Source organism: Ammospiza nelsoni, chromosome 17 (genome assembly GCF_027579445.1).
Source record: "Ammospiza nelsoni isolate bAmmNel1 chromosome 17, bAmmNel1.pri, whole genome shotgun sequence".
Classification (NCBI taxonomy): domain Eukaryota; kingdom Metazoa; phylum Chordata; class Aves; order Passeriformes; family Passerellidae; genus Ammospiza; species Ammospiza nelsoni.
The window spans coordinates 1667514-1690152 of NC_080649.1; the positions used below are offsets into that span (position 1 = coordinate 1667514).

Genomic DNA, 22639 nt, shown 5'->3' on the forward strand with positions numbered 1-22639 from the left:
TGAGCACCTGCTCTCCCTGCTAGGAACATTTTCCCTTCCAGCCATGCAAACTGTTGGAACGAAGCCCACCCCGAGCCATCCGGGCTCATAAAAGCAGCTCATTTTCTGATTCATCCCAACAGATTGCTAAATATTATTTACTTTTCGTTTCATAATGGCTCGGAAAAAAAGCTGGATGAAAAGCTTAACGAGTTCTAATCCAGGGGAGAGGAGGGAGAAAAGGAATGAAGAGGCAGTTAAGGAGCAGTTTGAGCTTCCTTATCGCCCTTATCAGCTCAGCTATCAGTCAGCAAGGGCTAATTAGGCACAAAAGCCATTGTGCTCCATCCAGAGCTGCTCCAGGAGCTGGGGCTGGAGCTCTGCCTGACAGCCTCTGCTTGGAACAGCACTTCCACAGCAATTAGGGACAATTTGTCCTGTCAGGAGCGGCCTCTGTGGCTGTGCAGGGTCCTGGGGACAGAGTGAAGCAGCAGTGACACTTTTGGAGCTAAACTGGGCTGGGATTCAGCAGAGTTCAGTGAAACCCTCCAGACTTTGCTGCTCTGAGGTGACCAACCCATCCCGAGCTCCTGCAGGGATGCAAATCCTGGATCTCACTTCAAGCTCTGACCAGGATTTGATGCTCCATGAGTGGGGTTTAGTTTAGTTCCCCTTTATCCTTTTGCCTCAACATCAATTCAGGTTGGAAAGACCTTTAAGGAAATCAAGTCCAACCATTCCCAGCAGCACCAGAGTCACCACTGGCCCATGTGCCCAAGTGCCACATCCACGTGGGTTTGGTCACCTCCAGCTGCATTTTCCCCAAGTGCTGCCAGGTGCCTGCAAAGGGGATAATTTACTGCAGCCACCCCATGCTCAGGATGACAAGGAGAGCACTGAAGGGTTTTTTTATCCCAGGTTTTGCTGGGCGTGAAGGTGGATCCTTGGTGCTGTGGGAGAGCCAAGGAGCAGCAGCTTTGGGACAGGCCCAGCCCCACAGTGAGGGAAAACCCCAGTGAAAGTAAATGAGAGAGACACAGAAAAGGAGATTTAAAGCAAACAAGAGCTTTTTGGACCTGCAAAATCTTATTTCATAAAGTCATGGGATTGTTACAGTTGGGAAAGTCCTTTGAGATCATCAACAACAGCGACACCAGCCATGCTCATCACCATGTCCTCAAGTGCCACATCCATGTGGGTTTTGGTCACCTCCAGGGATGGAAACTCCATCTCTCCCCTGAGCAGCCCTTCCAATGCCTGACCACCCTTTTAGGGAAGGAATTTTCCCTAAATATCCAATCTAAACTTTCCCTTAGGCCATTCCCTCTGCTCCTGTCCCTGTTCCCTGGGAGCACAGCCTGATCCCCCTGGCTGTCCCCTCCTGTCAGGGACTTGTGCAGAGCCAAATATTCCCCTTGATCCCCCATTTCTCCAGGCTGAGCCCCTTCCTGGGGGTGCATTCCCCTCCCTGGCCAGGCTCCAGCCCCTCCATGTCCCCCTTTCCCTGGCCAGGTCAGTGAGGTCCCTCAGGAGGGACCATGGCTGTGTCCAGCACTTGCCCTGGATTCGGTGCCCAGCAGGGCTCCTGCCCCAGCAGCTGCTCCCACAGCTGTTCCCTCCAGTTGGTGGCTGAATTTTCCAAGATATCTGTCTGGAATTAAAAAGCAGCAGCAGCAGTTTGGCAGCCAGCAGGAAAAATGCATCAGTGGATTGCATCCCAACCTGACACATCCATGCTGGGACAGGAGAGAGCAGACCATGCAGGACCTGCCCGGCCCAAAATCCCTGTGATTATCAGAACTGCTCTGCCAAACGCTCCACCAGCATCCAGAGGCTTCTTCTGGAGTGTTTTGGATTGGAAATGTCCATGTTTGGTGTTCTGAGCTGCTCTGTGCCAGGAGATCTGGGCACAGGGGGCTCTGCAGGGCTCTGGGATTTTCCAGCCTGGGATTTGCTCTGCTGTGCCTGTGCCAGGCTGCACTCCCAGATAAATCCTGGAACAAGGCAATGCTGAGGCCATGGGTGCTCCCCATCCCCATCCCAACCCTGGCTCAGACCTGGTGCCTCCTGAGGGAAAACTGCTTTTTCCTGGCATTCCTTGCAGGGCAAAGAGTCCTCCAATCACAGTGAAACAACAGCAACCCCAAAAAGGGATAAATAAACCCATGGATGGCAGATTCCAGGACTTCTCCTGCCAGGTGCCACCCAGGTGTGTCCATTTGGATGTGGTGATGTGGACACAGGAAGCTCCAGGACACCACAGGGATTGGGATCCCATCCCACAGCCACTCCAAGTGCAACCCAGGTGCTCACCTTGGCCTGGACAGCACAGAAATCAAGGAGGAGGAGCTGAAATTCCCTGTTTGTGGTGTCTTGCCAAGCTGGGATTAGAGTTTGGGGCTCCTGGCACCCACAGGCACCATTAATCCTCAGCCCAGAGAGAACCCAGAATTGCTGGAGCCCATCTCCCCCTGAGGGGCCCAGGAGGGTCAGGCTGGTAGGAAAATCCCTCTCCTGCACCAAGCATGCCATTGCCCTCTCCAAATCTCACAGAGAGCTCCAGCAAGGCTGGGATGGAGGCCCTGCACACCAGAAGGGAAGGAGGAAGGGAAAATGTCCCATTTAACCATAACACCACTGGGCTGTCCCATCCACAGCTCCTGACAAAAGTGGAAATGTTCTTTTCCACGGGCAGAGCTGCAGGTCCTACTACAAATAAACAGTCCAGGCGGGGATGGAGGCCATGTGTTTCCATTAATTCTCTTGGCACAGGAGCCCATGTAGATCTTGGATGCAGCTTGTGCTGGAGCAGGAGAGCTGGGGTGGCCAACATACATCTCAGCACAACCCATCTGGCCCAAATCCATCCCCAGCCTGCTCCAATCCCCACTTTTATCATCCTAATTATGAGCAGATTCCCAGCTCCCTCCCTCCCTCTTCACTGCCCCCTTTTCTCCCTCCCTCTGGCAGGAATGAGCAGGTGAATCCCAGCTTTAGGTATTTTTGTTCCATTATTGCTGGTGGACAAAGTTTGGCCTCTTTCATTTTCCTTTTCTCGCAGCCTCTTTTGTGGGGATTAAAATAATTGATATTGATAACGAGATCTGCCCCCTGCCCCTGGTCCCAATTACTCGCACAGGCTGGGGATCCTGCCTTATGGATCTGATAGGAATGGTCTCAATTATCCCTCTGGGCTCCAGGACTGATGCTGGGATTGATTTGGGATTATTGGGGCTGATTGTTGTGGGTTGGGGTCAGTGCTGGAGCTGGCCCGGGCTGGCTCAGAGCTGCATTTTCCCCAAGTGCTGCCAGGTGCCTGCAAAGGGGATAATTTACTGCAGCCACGCATGCTCAGGATGACAAGGAGAGCACTGAAGGGGTTTTTCATCCCAGGTTTTGCTGGGGGTGAAGGTGGATCCTTGGTGCTGTGGGAGAGCCAAGGAGCAGCAGCTTTGGGACAGGCCCAGCCCCACAGTGAGGGAAAACCCCAGTGAAAGTAAATGAGAGAGACACAGAAAAGGAGATTTAAAGCTGAGAAGGCAAACAAGAGCTTTTTGGGCATGCAAAATCTTATTTCATAAAGTCATGGGATTGTTACAGTTGGGAAAGTCCTTTGAGATCATCAACAACAGCAACACCAGCCATGCTCATCACCATGTCCTCAAGTGCCACATCCATGTGGGTTTTGGTCACCTCCAGGGATGGAAACTCCATCTCTGCCCTGGGCAGCCCTTCCAATGCCTGACCACCCTTTTAGGGAAGGAATTTTCCCTAAATACCCAATCTAAACTTTCCCTTAGGCCATTCCCTCTGCTCCTGTCCCTGTTCCCTGGGAGCACAGCCCAACATCCCTGGCTGCCCCTGGCTATCAGGGACTGTGCAGAGCCAGAAATTCCTCCTGATCCCCCTTTTCTCCAGGCTGAGCCCCTTCCCAGCTCCTCCTCATCAGACTTGTATTCCCAAATATTTGATGGCCACAGATTCCAGGGCAGAGACATTATAACTGCAGTGGCTGTGAGGTGAATCCAGGGAAGGAAATATTCCTTCAGGATTATTCCCTTCACCAACCCAGAGCTTCTCACCCTGGGATCATCACTGGATGCAGCATTTTCCTCTTTACCACCATTTATATAAAACTCAAATGCAAAAACAGAGGTGAGGAGAGAAGAGGAGCCAATTTTGCCTCTGGAACCAGAGAGGAGACGAACCCAGAGCCAGCAAAAAGCCCCAATTTATAATCAAAATGCAACATAATCACTGCAACAGATGTCAAAAAGATAAACCCACAGAGTTCTGAACTGCCAAGGATCTGCTGTGCATGTTGGAGAGCACAGGGATGCTCTGATTCTGTCAGATGGCCACTTTTTGGGGGTGCAAGCACAAACAGCACCACAAAAACCTCCTCTCTTCTCCTTTCCCTGCCCTGCAGCAGATTTACAGTGCAAGTTCTCAGAAAATCTCAGGTTTGCTCCTGGATCCACGATGGGGAGGGGAGGGAAGGAGAGAAATTGGTCTTTTAGGAGTGTGGTTGGGAAAAAACAGCATCACCCAGCTGGCACAGGGACATGGCCTGAGTGCCAGAGGCTGGGATAAAGAGGGAAAACACGGAGGGCTGCCTGGCAGGAGAGGAAAGGTTGGGGGAAATGATTTTACAAAAGCAAAGCAGACAAGAGAAATGAGGTTTTGTGTGCACATCACTCACCTCGTAGTGATAATCCATGCAAGTTAACTCTCTCCAGCAGCGATCTCCTCGGATTTTAATCAGCCCCTGAGGGAAAAAAGGGCAAAAATATTGTCACAATTAGTTTATTTTATTTTTCTTTGTGTCTCAAGGTGCCAACTTCTGTGGTTAAACTGCAGGGGTTGAATGAGACCCACGGCACATCCACAGCCTGGGTCCAGTTGTGGTTCCCAAGGGAACACAATGACTCTGACTCATTCCACTGCCTGGTTACTGAAAATCTGACATAAATCCTTATGGAATATGCCAAATTCCCCTTCCAGGAAGAAGCCTCAGCTACAGCTGAGCCTTTGCTCAGGTCTGAGCAGCCCAGGGCTCCTGGCATCGCTCCCAGCATCCCTGGGAAGCAGCAATAGGAAAAACCAGGCTCTGTCCCTGGGATAACACACAAAAGCCAGCAAGATTCACAATTTGAACATCCAAACCCAACAGCTTCCCTCGGGCAAAGCCACCTCTGCTGCCTGTGGAAAAGGGAGCAGAGCCACCGAGCTGGAGATGGAGACACAGAGATGCAATTAAAATAATTAGAGAGACAAAAGAGGAGCAGGGGAAGGAAGCTGCCAGCCCCAAACACAGCTGGCTGCAGTGCTGACAGCTCTGCCCCACCTCAGGTTAGAGGCTGGGCCAGCAGGTATCCCCTGCCCTGGGACCTCAGAACAACGAGAGGGGACATTTCCAAATCACTGGGTCCATTCCAGGGCTGGCAGCAATATTGGGATTGAATTTCTCTGCCTCGGAGATGAAGAGCAGAAAGGAATCAGTGGGCCAGAGCAGGAAAGACACCTGGGCAGGGATGGGCTGGAGCAGGAAGCCGAGCAATCACGGCTGGCTTTGATGTCCGGGAGAGGTCCCTGATTAGGATCACAATATCCCAAATTGAGGAAAGCTTCACTAGTCAAAAGGCCGAAGCAGCTCTGTCATCTGCATACAATTAGGGGGTATTTGCCTGCCTCTGACATTGCCCTGATTGTGATGGTCCTGCCTTCCCCAGGAGGAAAACCCTGGGAGATTCTGGGAGCATCCTGAGGCTTCCTGGCATTTGCAGCAGGGAAGGGATCAGTGACCTTCCAGAGACAAAATCTGAGCTCAGAGGAGGAGATTCCAGCATTTATGAATTCCATCTAAATGCCCAGAACTGGAACAGGTTGGAAGAGACCACAGTGGCTCCTCTGCTCCAACCTCCCTGCTCACGCTAAAACAAATCTTCACTTGCAGCATTAAACAAAGTTTAACACATTTGCAGCTCAAAATAAATTCAAAATTCCAATTAAAGACCCTCCAAAACTGTCCAGACCTTGGAAATATCCAGGAATATCCAGTCCCCAGGGCTGCATATCTGTCTGTCTGTCTGTCTGACAGCTGAAAGCACCGGGCGGAGCTGAGTTTCTGAACTCCTGCCTGGCAGAAAAGGGATGCAAAGCGAGATCACCCAGGATTTCAAGGATGGCAAAGCAGTTCTGTCTCCAGGGATTTACTCAGCAAGTAAATCTGAAGCAGGGACAAGACACCCTGACTGTCAGCAGCCACTCCATCCTCCCCTCCCCAGGCTGTCCTGCCCTCCCAGCTTTTCTAAAATTACAGGATCTGGCGATAGCATCTCCCAGGATGTGCTGCAGCTCCAGCCCTGGCAGGGCCAGCACACACTGAGGAAGCTCTGTGCAGGAATGTTCCAATATTAAAACAGGACAGTTATCTTGATGACCTTCCCTCCTCCTCCCTTCCCCGGGCTGTTATCAAACTCTATTATCCAGCAGGGATAATTAAAACTCCAATTAAAACAAGGATGGGGAAAAGCAGCGCTCTGAAAATCCTGATTTTCCCTGCAATGACTCACTCAGGCAGTTCATCCCTTTTTGTTTACTAGAAAGCTTTCAAACAGGAAAGTATTCATATCAAAGATGTTTTGCAGCATAAAAAACTCCCACTCTCATCATGAAGGGGCTTCAAGTCAGCTTTACCCCGAGCTGTCTTCGAGGCCCCTTCACTCCCACACTGGCACCTGAGTTTTCCAGCTTTCCCAACGATTTGGACCAAGAAATTGCACAGAAAAACCTCTGTGTGCTGAGGCTTCAGCTCTGCTGAGGAGAGGCAGGAAAGGAGCAGGAGAATCACAGAACCCTCGAGCTGCAAGGCAGCTCTGCCCATCCCGGGGCTGCCGGAAATCGGGAAGTTTTCAGGAATACAAATTAAATCCGAGCTCAAGGCAAGCGACCAGGTGGCCAAGTGAACCAGCAGAGGCCCTTTCACCTCTGTGGCCTCGCCCTGAATCCAGGATTATTAAATTCCCACTGCTGGTGGTGGCTGCAGGGACACGGGGTCGGGCACTGGTGGCACTCCTCGGGATAATGAGAGCTCCTGGCCTGGGGAGGGGAATTGGGGTCCCTGTCACAGGAATTTACAGCAGGAGCAGTATAAAATGTTGCCCCTGGATTGAATTAAGGTCCAGAATGAATTATGGGCTCAATTCCTCCTGCCCTGCCAGGTTTGGTCCCTGCAGGGCATGGCCAAGGAGCACGGGGCAGGCTGGAGATGCAGCACCTGCTTGGACCTGGAAAACCCCAAACTCCCCTAATTAATTAAAGGCAATTAAATCCAGCAGCATTTCTCAGAGGGCAAGGAAAATTACAGTTAGGATTTTTTTTTTTAGATTTACCTTAATGGTGGATAATAAAATCCCTGGCTTTAATCACTTTGCCCCCACACCAGCCCTGCTCTGAAGATGAAATAAAACATTCCCAAAGGAGGGGAAATGTTCCCATATTTACAGGATGCCAGCAAACAGGATCCAGGGGGATCCATCAGAGATCCAGGAGGATCCAGCGCCCACCTGAGGGGAGGGAAGGGCTCAGCTCCAACACCAAATCCCCAAATCCTGCCCTTCCATCCTCCCCTGATGGCTGTGCCCAACTGTGCCCCTTCCAGCCTGCTGTACTTGGGTGATTCAAAGCAAAAAAAAAAAAGCCAGAATAATTAAAATGTCATTCAAGCCCTAAGCCCATATGAGTCACTGTTCCAAAAAATATCTGAAAAATTCCTTCAGGAGTGGGGGATAATTATATTCCTCCCTATCTATTGATTTTTCTCTACAATGCAGATGTCAGATTTTCCACGGCTTTTTTTTTTCCTTTTTCTCCTCTTTTTTTTTTTCTTTTTTTTTCCTTTTTTCCCTGGAGTGAGTGTCAAGGAGGAACAAAGCACTTCTTTGAGACTTTTTCAGCCCAAAATTAATTCTGAAAAAAATGGTACAGACAGGCCAATAGCACGGGAAGCTGAGCAAAAGCTTGGTGACTCAAGCTATGTCTGCAAAATTCCCTATTGATCCCAGCTCCAGAGGGAAGGGTGGGGAATGGGGCACCCACGTTACAAATTTAGAGTCAATTTAAAGACCTTTCTGTGTCTTTGCTGTAGAAAAGATGGGCAAAAACCCACCCAAAGTTCCCAACTAAATTCTAGATTTTCATTTTGCTCCTGCTATAAATAAGGGAAGCTTCCAGGGAAAATCCCAGCTCCGTGCACTTCCCACCTCTGCTACCCACAGGAAAAGTGGTTTCACCATCTCTGTGAAAGCCAAACCCTCACCAGGGTATTCTGAGACAAATTTAGACCCCAGTGTGCGGGAGAGGAAGGAGCTTCCCAAGGTGACATCTAAAAATAAAACCATTTCAGGATTATAGGCTGGGCTGGAAGAGGCTCCTGGAGAACTTAAATCTGAGGAATCCAATGAGACCAACTTCAGCTGGGGGTCTAAAGCCCCTCAGAGCCCCAGACCTTCCCCATCTCCCTCCCTGCTGATGGATCAGGGTCTATGGTACAGGAAGGATGAGCTGGATCCCAGGTGTTCTGCTCTGCAGGGAATGTCCCACAGGGAACAGGTGACACAGGTACAGCCTCTGCTGTGACAGCAGCAAGCCAAAGGTGAGCACCAGAGCAGCACCTGATGTTCCCACCAACCTCACTGAACTCAGGTTCCTGCTGCTCCCTCCATGAGGAGAGAGGAATAACGGGATGCTCCATGCCTGGAAGGGTTTGAGGCCAGGCTGGATGGGCTGGGAGCAGTCTGGGATGGTGGGAGGTGTCCCTGCCCACGGCAGGACGGGCTTTAGGGTCTGTTCCAACCCAAACCACCCCATGCTTTACAATTCCTCCACCAGCTGTGTGCTCCTCAGCTGGTTCTGCTCTGCACCTTGCCCAGCCCTGTTCAGCTCCAAGCCTGGCACCTCCACACCATCCTGAGAACGTTGTGAGTGTCCAAGGCCAGGCTGGATGGAGCTTGGAGTAACCTGGGACAGCAGGAGGTGTCCCTGGCCATGAGGGACCTTTCCAGGATCCTGCCATGATCCAGGTGAGCAAACCCCACCTGCCTGCTCCCTCCTGCACACAGGGGCTCTGAGTGGCCCCAGGAGCTCAGGAGAACCTGAAGGAGCTCAGGAGAGCCTGCAGGAGCTCAGGAGAACCTGCAGGAGCTCAGGAGAACCTGAAAGAGCACAGGAGAACCTGCCCAGAGCCAAACCAGAGCCACCACAACCACAAAGCCCCGCATGGGCGGAAACCTCGCAGGAGAACTCCCTGGGGCTGACTTTGCCTCCTTTGATTTGCTGCTGTTTCCCTCCATCAAATCCCCCCAAAAGCCCCTCCGAGAAGCCCCCAGCAGCATCTGGGGGGCTCTGGTGGCAGCGCTGGGTGAAAGGGATCCTGCAAAACCCTTGGCACCGGCGGCTCCTGCCTTTTCCAGCCACCAAGGAACAACAAGTCCCGCTGCCAAGGGCTATTACAGACGAGTGGAGAGAGATCAGAGGCACAAAGGAGGTTGCTAAGGAGTCAAGTGTGGGATCCCTGCAGAGAGGAGGAGGCTGCAGCTGGGACGGCAAAGGTCAGAACATTGCAGACATCATTTTCCAAAAATTCCCATGAAGGGCCGGCGCGGGAGCCGGGAGCTGGCCCCGCCGTGCTCGCCCAGGAATAATGAGCGAGGCAGCGAAGAAAGCTCCCTTTCTTCCCTCCTACCCACGCTAATGTAATAAAACAAATTAGAATAATTATTCTCCATTGCAGGGCCATAATGCCCGGGATCAGGGCACGCCTGTCACCGAGCTGACATCTACATCCGCTGGGTTCTGCTGCTGCTCCCCCCTCTGCACCTCGGGATCGCCCCAATTTCATCTTTTATTCGATTCCATTTTCCTGCAGGCATCCAGATTCTGTTTGCTTCAAAGTCTTCCTTATTTTTGCCAGAAAGTTCATCTCCCTTCTTAGCTAATCACAGCCCCACCCTTTCCAGTAACCTTTCAAATGCCACCCACGTCCTGACACTTTTAACAGGCTCCAAGCAAAAACAAAACAAGGAACACCAAGAGTTTCACACGAACCGCGAGGTTCTGAAAGGATTTGCTGCAGTGGGTTAAAAGAAAGATTTTTTAACAGCAAAGAAAATTCAGAACTGTTTAAAAATATATTAAATATCAAGTGATGTATAAATTATCTAGAAGGAATTGATCCTTTTTCTGTGAAAAGACATCTCGGAGAAAGATGGACAAATCCACAGGAAAAAACTGATAATTTAAGGGGGAAAAAATTGATTATTGTAATTCTTTTTGTACTATTTTTTCCCCAAAACTGTCACTTTAAATGATCTTTTATCCTCCTGCAAAAGGGGAAAATATCTCTTGTGCACATGAGAAACAGCAAAGGACTGAAATTATTTTCTAAGTCTCTGCCTGCCAAAAGCTGCTCCCAATCCTCTGTTCTGCAGCCGAGGATGTTCCTGAACAGCTCAAGGGGGCTGAGCCTGGATTTGGGAAGGGGGGGCCATCCTGACAGAAAGGGAAATCTGGGAAGTGGGGAAAAAAAAACAGAGAGAAATTTTGTTTACAGGAAGCAAAGCAAGGGGAGGCACGGCCAAGGCACAAATCCCAAGTGGAAAAGATGCTCTTGGGTTTCCCAAAAAATCCCTAAATTCCCCTAAACTGCCCCTAAATTCTTCCTCAGGACCTCGCATATGACATGAGGAGGAGCTCCTGGGATGGGCTCTCCAAACTGGGAGGATAAAAGGGGGAAGAAAATCATTCCTGAGGGACCCATCCCAGATCCTGCAACACTTTAAAGGGCATCACACTGAGAAGGTGTCCAGGGCACTGCACACAGGGCAGGTAATTAAAAAAAATACATTTCTGTTATAAAGAATAGATTTATCACAGAACACACCTATTAAAGGATCTCATTCCTGGGACAAACCCAAAGTTTGGGATTGGCCTCATGGCCCCAGGACCCATCTGGACACAGACCCCAGAGTCCTCCCAGCCCCAACACCTGCAGCAGCCAGGCAGAGATTGGCAGCTTAAATCTGAATTTCCTTGCTTTGGGCACTTTTAAATTAAAGTGGTAATGTGCTTTAAATCCCGTTTCCCTGGTTTTTCACTCCGCTCTTCAATCCTTTCCTGCAGAAAGTAATCAAGATGTCTCAGCCTCACACTCACTGCTCCAGCCACCTTCCCTGGTAACTCATTCCATATGGCTGGGATCCTCTGTGAGGCACAGCTCCACCTCCATTCCCTGCTCATTCCCATTTTCCAGCCTGCTGTTACACCCCTGATGCTCAAAGCCCCTCCATCTCCTCCATGCATCCTCAGCAGGGAGAATTTTTCCTTGTTTTCCCTGTTTCCTGTGGCTGCCCCATCCCTGGGAGGGTCCAAGGCCAGGTTGGATCACCTGTGACAGCGGAAGGTGCTGGGGTTGGAACTGGATGAGTTTTAAGATCCTTGGATGAGTTTTAAGATCCTTTGGATGAGCTGGATGAGCTTTAGGATCCTTTCCAAGCCAGACCATTCCAGGGTGATATTCCTTGTACAGAACATCATCAAGAGGCCACGAGGGACCCAGGAATGCTTTGGATGATGGGCACATCCCAGCAGGGCTGAGAGATGCAGGGAAGTGCTGCTGGACACCAACCCAGCACCCTGATCTCCCAGCCCAGGGGATGCAGCTCCTGCAGCCAGGAACAGCCCAGGGCAGAGATATCAGGAGAAGCCCCCCAGCACTGTCCCCTCAGCCACTGCAGGGCTGGAGGATGAACCTGCTGCTCCAGGGCTCCTCCCAAAGCCCCTGAGATCCCATTCCGTGCTCCTGCAGCTTCCAGGTGTGCTCAGTGCTGCTGCAGTTGCAGGCAGGTGTTGATGACAGCCAAATTCTCACATTTCTGAGCTCCCTCAGCCCCTGCCCTGATGAAGAAACAGAAACTCTCTTTTATGGTTTGCTTTAACAATCCCTGGTGACTTCCAGGGCACAAGGAGCGACTCCAGGTTTTCCTCAGGATGTTGTTGGCAATTCATGAGCTCCAGCCCAGCCCTGGGCAGGAATTTGGGCTCCCCCAGCACGTGGCTCTCACCTGCAGCAGGAATTCCCCAGAATGTATGGACTCCGTGAAGCTGTCACCTACTCTCAGGCCTTGCAGCAAAAACCCAGGACTAATATTTGCCCAATGGGGTTTTAGCCACAAGATGTATTTGATGGAGAGTTCCTGAGCAAGGCTGCTGCCCATAAAACCCCAAAACAACCTAAAAATGAAGCAGAAACTCTTCCACCTGGGAGAGTTTGGGAGCACAGGATGGGGGTTCAATCAGAATCCTCCCAAAAAGCTCCAGGCAGAGCTGGCACCAGTGGGAGCCCATGAGACTCAGGGAGATGCTGGTGCAGGGAACCCAGCTCCAACCAATCCCTTATTTTTTGGGAATCAGGGATTATTAAACCCTGCACTTTGGGAAAAGGGCTGCCAGGAGCTCCCTCAGGACCCCCAGCCTGCAATGAGGGGCTGGGAGAAGGGGCTTACACCCCCCAAACCCACCCAGCACCGAGGGAATGGAGCAGCTGGAAAAGCAACTCTGCCTGCTGGATCAGATATTTGTGTTCCTGGAGAGAGGGACAGCAGAGTCCCCAGGCAGCTGCAGGTGACAAAACACCTCAGTGCCACCATGCCAAGGACCCTGCTGGCAGCGGGGCTGCTCCTCCTGGGAAGTCCCTGTGGCTTGGTGAGCACAGAATGTGTTGTGTGGTTGGAATCACAGAATTATCGGGGCTGGAAGAGACCTCCAGGACCACCCAGTGCCAACACATCCAATGTCTCAAACACTTCCATGGTGACTTCACCACCTCCCTGGGCAACTCATTCCAGTGCTGACCATTCCTTCAGAGAAAAATTAAATAATTCTAGTATTTAATCTGACCCTCCTGGTGCAAGGTGAGGCTGTGTCCTCTCATGCCTTCACCTGAGGATTGGCAGAAATCTCAGCACACACCTCTGCCTCCCACCTCGTGACTCTGATGGCATCACAAACCCACACTCTGCATCTTCCAAGCCTCAGGAAATCCGAGTGACAGAGAGTCACAAACAAAATGACGAAGCCATCAAACCACCCAGCTCTTCTGAGGGAAAGCAGCCCCGCAAATGTGTGTTTGCATCACTCACTGCCTAACGAGCTGCTGGCTCACACAAAGAGCCCCTATTCTGTGGCATGTTCCTGGGAAGCATCCCTCTTTACATCCTGCTCTAATGGGTGATTAGGAACATCAAACATATAGATTGAATCACGTAATTATGCCTTTTAAAAAGGCAGCAATATTTGAGCTCAGCCCAGCACTGGCTGCCAATCAAACCCAGCAGCAGCAGCAGCGCCTGCCTGGGCTCCTCGCCTCCCACCACAGCTGGGATTATCCCACTTCTCCCTAAACAAGCCCAGCCAGCTCCTGTGCACAACACAGCAAGGTCTGGACGTGATTTTTGGGGAGGAGGTTTAGCCAGGAAACAGCAAAACTCCCTGATCATGAAATGGTTTGCGTTGGAAGAGACCTTGAAGATGGTCTCGTTCCAACCCTTCCTCCAACATCCTCCTCCAAACCAGAGCAGCTCTGCTCAGTGCAAAGTCCCAGCTTGTCAGAGCTCCACGTGGAGAAAGATCCCAGATATGAGACACTGAGTGGAGGGAAAAGGGCTGAAAGTGAAATCAGCCCTGTGGTTCAGGAAGGGACCATGGAAAACAGGAGAGCACTGGGATGGAGACACCACCTCGCCCGCCCAAGGAACATTCCCAAAACGCTCTCCTAACACCCAGCACACGGTGAGGAAAGCCCAGCTGCCCCCAGGGAATGTTTCTTGCTTGGAGGATTTCCCAAGGAAAGCCCCACCCCAACCAGCCCAGAGAATCCCAGGAGAACCAGGTGGGAAAGCTGAAATTCCTGCAGAAAACACCAACCCTGCCAATCCCACTGGGGAAACTCCTGCTGCACGTGCTGAGCTCCTGGCCAGCTCAGGAGGAAACCAAAGATGCACTGGGAGCAGGTGCACCTGGGCTCCAGGAGGATCCTTCTCCTTCCCATTGCCTGCTGAGCCGCTCCCCCAGCCCAGGAGAAATCCTACACGACTTCAGGCCCCAAAACATTAAAGATCCCATCAATCACTCGCTTGTGGGGGTCTCCATTTAATGACCTTTCCATGTTTTCCTCTCCTGTGGCTGTCAGTGATATATCAGTGTTCAGGCACACAGGGACATGTCTCTTCCCAAACATATCAGGAGTTATTGCTCTCCTGGCAAAGCGGAGAGCAGCACGGGGATAATGGGAACAGAGATGTTTGGGAAGCAGAGTTTTCCTTCATACCCAGCCTGCCCCATAATTCAGAATTTATGAGACACATCTGCAGGAAAAAATCTCAGGCAGATCCCAGTTTAGAAGGAAAGCAAATTGGTGATCAGATCAATTTTTAAGGAAATTGGGGATGTTTGGCTATGCCTGGTGTCAATTCACTCAACAATCACATCATGGCTGAGAACCACAGAATCCTGGGATCACTGAGGCTGGAAAAGAACTACAAAATCATCATCCCATGACCAATCCCCACAGTGCCAACCAGAGCAGAGCTCTGAGTGCCCCATCCAGGCAATCCCTGAATCCAAAGAAGCATCAGGATCCTGGGATCCAGCCTGCATCCCTCAGGATGTGCTGACGTTTGGTTCAGATCCCATTGGTGAAAAATGCCCCAAATAAAACCTTCACCCTGAGATCCCTGAAAAAAATTCCAAGGCAAAATTCTAAAAAAACCCAACCACTCCTCCTACAGTGATGATCTTCAGCTTTCAAGTTTTGGGATGTTCTGGAAGGTCCAAGCAGATGGAGCTGATGGGAGAACACTCCTGCCACACCTTGATTTTAATTTTAATGGGATGTGTCAGGTCCTGATGGATTCCCTTAAAGCTGCTTGGGAATTCCCTCTGGCACCAGGACAGTTCTGCAGCAATTGCTCAGTTTGGAAGTACAGAGCAGAGAGTGACAGCTCAGGAAAGCAAAAACAAAGGAGAAGAAATCTGAGGAAAGCTGGGAATTACCCACAGGATTCCAACAGTCTTGTGGAAAAGCCACAACGCCCAAATTCCCTTTAATTCCTTTGGAAGAGCCCCTCAAGTGCAGCACCAACACATCCACACAGATCATTCCCTCCTCCTCAAAACAAAACCAGGAGAGAGCTGAAGCATCCTGAGGACCAGAGCAGGAAGCTTTTCCTGGTTAGTGGGAAAACTGCCAAACCAGTATACCCTGAGGCACTGGATTGGGAAACTCCCAGCTGGGATGGGACATTTGGGATGGGACATTCCTGCTGCTGGCATCTCCAAGAAGCCAAAGGGAAATTCCCACTCACGGCTCAGAGCATGATCCTGAAAATGGGAAAAACTCCCAAACCAATGGATCCCGAGGTGCTGGATTGGGAAACTCCCAGCTGGGATGGGACATTTGGGATGGGACATTTGGGATGGGACGTTCCTGCTGCTGGCACCTGCAAGGAGCCCCAGGAGAATCCCCACTCACCGCTCCCAGCATGATCCTGAAGATGAGCCAGCGGAAGCTCCAGATGACAATCCTGGAGGGAGGAGAGCCCTGGGGCAGGCGGGACAGGCTCCAGAGGGGGCACAGGAATATTCCCAGGAATCCTGTCTCCAGGAGCTGTGATTCCCATCCTGCAGAGACAACGAGAAGTGAAGAAGGAAGTAATTATGGTGAGAGTGCTGGGAGTTGTCCTGGAATTAAATTTAAATGGAAGGACTGAAAAAAACAACACCTTGAATGGTTTTTAAAGTTAATTTGGGGGAAATCTGGCACCAGCTGCCCTAAAATAGACATCCCACACAGGGGGGATTAATTTTTCTGCTATAAACCAGAAAAAATGAGATTTAGGTACCCTGGGAAGTGGCACGGGAACTGCAAGCAGTGCCACTGATTCCTCCAGTCATGGACGGATGCAGCAGTGCCATGGACTGGGCTGGATTTTTGCCAAATTAGGGCAGTTTTAGCTTCAAAAAATAGCAATTAAGATCCCATTAGATCTTGTCACCATCAACATTCAGTGCAATGAGAAGCTCGGAATTTTAATTGCAAAAAAAATCAAAATAGTACCAAAATTGTCCATTAGGCCACTTTTACCAAGTGCTGGATTTTACCCATCCCTGGATTTAACCAAATTACCCTGGACTGAGCTCAAAGCAGAGCCTTGGGATCCCACCATGAATCCATTCCCTGGGTCCCCTGGAGCAGACAGACTCCACCTGATCCACGCAAATCTGTATTTTGCATTTTCTCCTCCATCCCAGCCTACAAATATTGCAATGATTATTCCAAGAGAAGCAGAACACACAGCTCTGTTTTGACAGGTGAAGTCCAACCCTCGCCACGTCTGGAAGCACCAAATTATCCCTGCCAAAACTAAATCGCTGCAGCTTTGTCCCACCTCCAATTGTTCTGATTCTCAGATATTTCTGTGTGACAGAATTGTTCTCTGAAACCATTTTAAAAAAAGACATTAAATGGCACATTGGTGAGGAGAATTCCTGAAAATTCCTTGGTGGAGCCATTAAGGCACTGAAATTCTCAGCTATGTCAATTGAATCAGGCAGTGCCCATGGCTCCAGTTCATTCCCAAGGTTTCTCCAGGCACCTCACCAGTTTGATCCATAACAATTCCCTTCATCCAGCCCAAAGAAAACACATTCTAAACATATTCCAAACCCATTCCAGCTTCAGCCTGAGCCCCCTGATCCCCTACCCCAAGATTTTTCCAGCCCGATTTGATGTTGTCACACAAGAAAAACCACTTTCAATTTGCTCGAAAATATTTCCAATAACAGTCGTGAAACCTCCTTTTTTTTAAATCTTAATGTGCAAAAACCCCTTAAATCAAAATGCAATTTTAAAAACTCAGATTATTGCACATCAAAGCCATTTAAAACTCCCCCTCCTCCCTGCCCACAGCACAGCCCCCCCAGATGTCCAAATTAATGGTTCTGGAAGGAGAAGTGAGGAATATTGTCCCAAAAAGCAGCTGCAGCAGGAAAGCACCGGCTCATCCCAAAAGTGAAAGGTTAATTGTGCCTGAACCCAGCTCTGGGGCTGACTGGCACCAAAAGGGTCGTAGATCTCCCTCATTCCTGCCAGCACAAGAATCCCACTGTTATCCCTGTTTTCATATGGAAATCACCACCCTGCCCTGCTGGGGATGGGTGTCGGGGTGGGATCCAGACTCCTGCATCCCTGTGCATGCATTCCCTCGGAGAGCAGCACTGCCCTCACCCAGCAGGGCACAGCAGCAGCGTTCCCTGCTCTGTTTTTCACCCCAGTTCCCAGCCAGGGGCACAGAAGGACGCTGGCATCCTGCAGGACAATTCCCGCACATCCAGGAGGACGCTCCCAGCACCGAGCCAAGCCAAGCCTTCCTGGCATGGCCTCGACCACGAGTTCAGCCCTGCACCTGTGCTTTTATCCCAAAGGGATGCCAGGGCTGGAATCCTGGCACCAGCTGGCACAGCAGGATGGAGCCGTGCCGGGCGCAGCATGGAGTAAACAGCGCTGCCAGCTGCCGGGCACAGCCCTGGCACCCCCAGCTGCTCTGCAGCTAAACCGGCCCCAAGCTGGGCTTAACTGCCCCTGCAGACAAGGACAGACTCTGCTCGCAGGCTGGGACAGCAGGCTGAGCCCCAAAATTCACCCAGTGTGGGGTTAAATGCTGCCCAGCTCTGGCTGCTCCCCGGTGAGGGCATGTGGGGCTCTGCTCCTGCCTCAAGGTCCTGCTAAAACCAGGTTCAGGGCAGATGAGCTGGGAGAGGCTCTGATTTATTCATAAACCCCTTCCTGAGGGATGGAGCCTTCACAGCTGCCCATGTGGGATCAGTTTTCCAGGATCCATCACCCACTGTGCTTCTTCCCAGCCTCCATCCATCCATCCATCCATCCATCCATCCATCCATCCATCCATCCATCCATCCATCCATCCATCCATCCATCCATCCATCCATCCATCCATCCATCCTCACACCCTGGACCTCTCCTGGCCTCTTCCTTCCCCATCCAGCACAGACTCATCCTGACCATAATTTGTCATTCCTAGAAAAATGTTAAGCTTGGAGAAGGCCTCCAAGACCCCCAAGCCCACTCCTCTCTCAGGCTTCATCTCGTGCAAACAAACTGCTGCTGGATGCTGCTCCATGGCCATTGGAAGTGCTGGGATTATCCCATACGCTCCTGTGCTGTGGTTTCTATAAAAATTCCAGCTCAATTGGGAAGATTTGAGGAGATGAACATGTTGAACAGCACAAGTGAATCCACAGCTCAGTGCACGAGGGGGGAGCTGGGCTCAGCTCACCCTCACTGGGCTGTAAGATGACACCAGGCCCAAGATTACCAAATCCATCAGCAGAACCTCCCGTTCCTCCCCGCTGACTCACACACAGTTGTTCACATCTGCCCTGAAAGCCTCAGACTCCAAATCCTTCAGATTCTTAGACAGCTCTGAGGCTGGAGCCAGTCCTGCTGAGGTTTGAGGGTTGTCACCTCTGAACACCACTCAGGGGTTCACAGAGCCCAAACACACTGGGACACCTGAAGGGATCAGCCAGGTCACCCCACCTGAGGGGCAGCTGGTTCCTCACTGACCTTCCCAGGTCAGTAATTCCAGGATTTCTCCAGGGTTCCTCACTGACCCTCCCACATCACTAACTCCAGGATTCCTCTCCTGGTTTTTGGGATAATTTGGGTTGGAAGGGACCTTAAAGCCCACCCAGTGCCACCCCTGCCAGGGCAGGGACACCTTCCACTGTCCCAGGCTGCTCCAAGCCCTGTCCAGCCTGGCCCCACTTTGGGACTGTGGGATGGGAAGGCAGATATTGGAGCTTGAGGAGCATCCACATGGAAGCCACGGAGCATCCCAAAACCAGTGAACAATCTGGGAATGAAGGGAGCACAATCTCCAGTAACATTCCCCAATCCTGGAGTTTGGGGGGTGAAACCCATCCCATAAACAGCAGCAAACCCCATCAGGGCTCTCTCCAAGAGACAATTCCCATCCTCCAAGCCCAACCAACACATCCTTATTCCAGGGCTCACTGATACTGCTGGGAACGAAAGGGTCACGTTGTTGACCCACCTGCTCCTGTTTTCCTCACTTGGATCTCGTCAAATTTCAGCAGCTGCAGGGCAGCACAAAGCCCCCCATTGTTATCTCTGGCGCAGCCGGAGAGGGAGCCACGGGCTGGGTTTTTTTTGGGGGGGAAAAAAAGGGAATAAAACCAACGTCCGATGGCGGCTGCGCCCGCCCCACACGCGCTCCGAGGGCTCGGGACACGCTCGGAACTCGGCGTGGCAAAATCCATGGTCTGGGATTTTCCAGAGGTCCCTGCTGGGGCAGGGGAGGAGCAGGAGCAGGAGGAGGTGCCAGAGGGGAGGAGGGAAGGGAAGAAGCAAACCCCAAACCTAAATACGCTTTTCCCTATTCCTTTTAGGGTTTTCAAGTGTTTTGCCTCTTCCAAACGCTCCAGCCCCTCGTGCAATGGAGGGTTTGTATTTGTAGCTGGACATCAAGTGATGTCCAATTTTCACCTTTATTATTTGCCATAAATAAATTCACCATCCCAAGTTAGCACAGCCTGGCCATGGCTGCAGAGGAGGCAGCACAGTCCTTTCTCCCAATCTCCTCATCCCAAACCTTTTGTTGGACAATCAGGGAGAAAGCAGTGAGGGAGGGAAGGGCTGAAAGCCTTCAGAAGATAAAAACTAGGCACAAGAATAATGAATTTTCTTATTTTCTGACTCAAAAATATCACCTGGCCAAAACAATCCTCATACCTGGCTATGCTAGAAAGAGCTCACGTAATTAATTCTTATTAATTCCCCTTCCTAAAACACAGGATAAGGTGCAAACAGCCAATTGCTTCTCTTTGTACAGCAACAGCCACACATCAGATTTACCCAGAGCACGTCTGCACGGCACAGACAAATGCTGCTCCAACAGATCCAGATTTCCCAGCTCCCAGTGCAGCTGTCTCCCTATGGATATTGTGTGTCAGACAGCCCAGCAGCCAAGGGGAGGCAGATATCCAATCCAGACTGATTTCCCTGGAATCAGACCTGCTCCCGAGCCCACCTCCCTGAAACCCAGCGTGGTTTATTTGGTTTCAGCTCGAGCCTAAAGCACCTGTTGGGAATATCTGAGCAGTGCTGCAGGACCAGGGATTTATCCCTGCTCCAGGGGCTGGATCACTCCTGGTTTGGGGGTGATTTTAAATCCCAAATGACATTTTGGGATTGAACCTCTCCAGGTTGCAGCACCCACAGCCCTCCAGCCCAACCCCAGGACACCACAACCCCAAAATCTGACCCAGATTCCCACATCCTCAACCACCATTATTAAATATTTCCTGTTTCTTGTTTAAAGTCACCTCAGCCTGGGGATACTTCACATTTCTGCAGCCACCAGAAAAAAGTTCTGGCTGTTGTTGGAAGATTTGGGAGAACGTTAGCAGGAACTTTTGTACTTAAAGTATAAACTACCCAGAAAAAAAAAAATTTAGCATAAAAACTTTTAAAAGCTTCCAAGTGCTCTCCAGGGTAGTCATTAGGAACTACTTAGGTAACAGGAGGGTGATAACTGGGAGTTAATGCAGCGTTAAATTAGCCCTCCTTCCATGCAGAACTTTAAGTGACAGAGGAATCAGTTGGGAGGATTTTTATTTTATTTTTTAAATAATGAAGTTAATGGATTTCCTGTTTTTAGCTCTGTGGGCGGCTGTCAATTTGAGGGATCTGTACATACTGGATTTAATTACTCTGTCTTCAAGGAAGGAAAATAAGTTCAGCCCTGTTCCTAGGAACAAGCAGGAGCTCTCCAGCTTGGCCTCAAGGTGAGGAGAAGGTGCCCACACTGGCCAGGGAGGGTGAGATGCCCCTGGAGATGGGAAACAGCATTCCCTGAAATCCTCCTGCCCAGAGAATTTGTGGCTGCTCCATCCCTGGAAGTGCCCAAGGCCAGGGTGGACGGGGCTTGGAGCACCCTGGGACAGTGGAAGGCGTTGGGGTTGGAACTGGATGGGCTTTAAGGTCCTCCCCAACCCAAACCATTCCAGGATTCTCAACATCTCAGCCATCTCAGGAAACCCTCACAAGGAAAATGAGCTGTGCCTCAGACCCCAGGGAGTGAGGGGAGGGAGCCCAGGAATGGCTCAGAGCCCAGACAGGCCAGAGCATTCCTGGGTTCCCCCTGATTTAGGGGCTGGCCAAAGAAAGGGGCAGGATCCCAGCATGATTTAAGCTGGAAAAGCCTCCAAGGTCATCAAGTCCAACACCAGACACTTCCCATCTAACTCAGGCCACGTTTTCCCAAATTGTGGGAGACCAGGATCCATGGAAACAAATGTTGGAGACGATTCCAATGAACTTGGCAACACTTCAATCTGAGCCTTAGTGCAGGAGAGCTCCAGCCCTGACAGTCACCCAGGCCTGTTCACCTTTCCTGATGGAAATCATGGAATGCCAGGATCACAAAAGTTGGGATCACCAGGATCACCAGGCCCATTTTTGGAGAAAGATCACAAAATCCCATGATCACTGAGGTTGGGAAAGCCCTCCAGGACCACTGAGTCCCAGCTATGCCTGATCCCCACCTTGTCCCCATCCCAGAGCACTCAGTGCCACCTCCAGGAATTCCTTGGGCACTTCCAGGGATGGGCACTCCAAACCTCCCTGGGCAGCCCCTTCCAAAGCCTGGGGAAATTCCTGCTGGTGTCCAGCCTGAAGAAAAGCAGAGCTTGTGAACACACAGCCCACACGTCTCAGAGAGAAATGGGAAAGGCTGGAAGGGCCTGGCTGAGAAATGGGAACAGCCAGGCAGGAGAGGCCAGGGACAAGTGACACCAGCAGGAGCAGGTGATCACAGCTACAAATACACGAAAAATAGAAAAACTGAAATCCTAAGGCATCTTTTCAGCACCACACAAGGACACAGCAGCTCATCCCCAGCTTTTTGCACAACCTGCCACTCTCATCCCATCTGTTCCTGAATCGGGCCCCGTGCCATGTGCCCATGGAGCTGAGCTGCTCCAAACAGGTGTCTGCTGGCTGTTCAATCTTTCTTCTCTTCTGGCAGCTTCAGAACCAATGAGCAGCTGTTCCCCCTGATGCCTTCAGTTTGAACTTTGCTATTTCCCAGATTCTGGAAGGCACTGGTATATTATAACTGTGAACTCCACAGAAAGTGTCAGCAGTTCTCCTCACAGCTCAGGCACACAGAGCAATCCTTGTCCAGCCCCAGAACCAAGGACACCGCTGCAGCTCCAGCCCAAAAAGTGCAAACAACAGGGAATGGAGGAGAGAAAAACAGGAAGGATGGAACTTCATGACCTAAAGCTGTAATTGGACAATTAACCCCAATATGGAAATGGAGCAGAACTTATAAAAATGGGTGTAGCCACAGCCAGGCCCTTGTACTGCCCAAGGTGAATCCTTTGAGGCTTTTTAATAAATCCCTGCTTTATTCCTTTAACCTTTTTATTCTTTTAATTTTATTTCCTTCCTGTCCAGCCTCTGCTCCAGGCAGCCTCTCAAGGCATCACCCCAACC

The 22639-nt window shown here is 50.8% G+C and overlaps 1 protein-coding gene across 1 annotated transcript in view; it reads right to left on the bottom strand.

Moving 5' to 3' along the window:
* Positions 1-15712, bottom strand: part of LOC132081003 (lipase maturation factor 1-like) — a 92864-nt gene extending 77152 nt beyond the window's left edge. Inside the window, exons 1-2 of the mRNA XM_059484466.1 lie at positions 15569-15712; positions 4682-4747 (exon numbers count right to left, since the gene is read on the bottom strand). Of these exons, the coding sequence (XP_059340449.1) occupies positions 4682-4747; positions 15569-15580 (78 nt within the window). The 5' untranslated portion in view covers positions 15581-15712. The remainder of the gene's footprint in view (positions 1-4681; positions 4748-15568) is intronic.
* Between the last annotated feature and the right edge of the window lie 6927 nt (positions 15713-22639).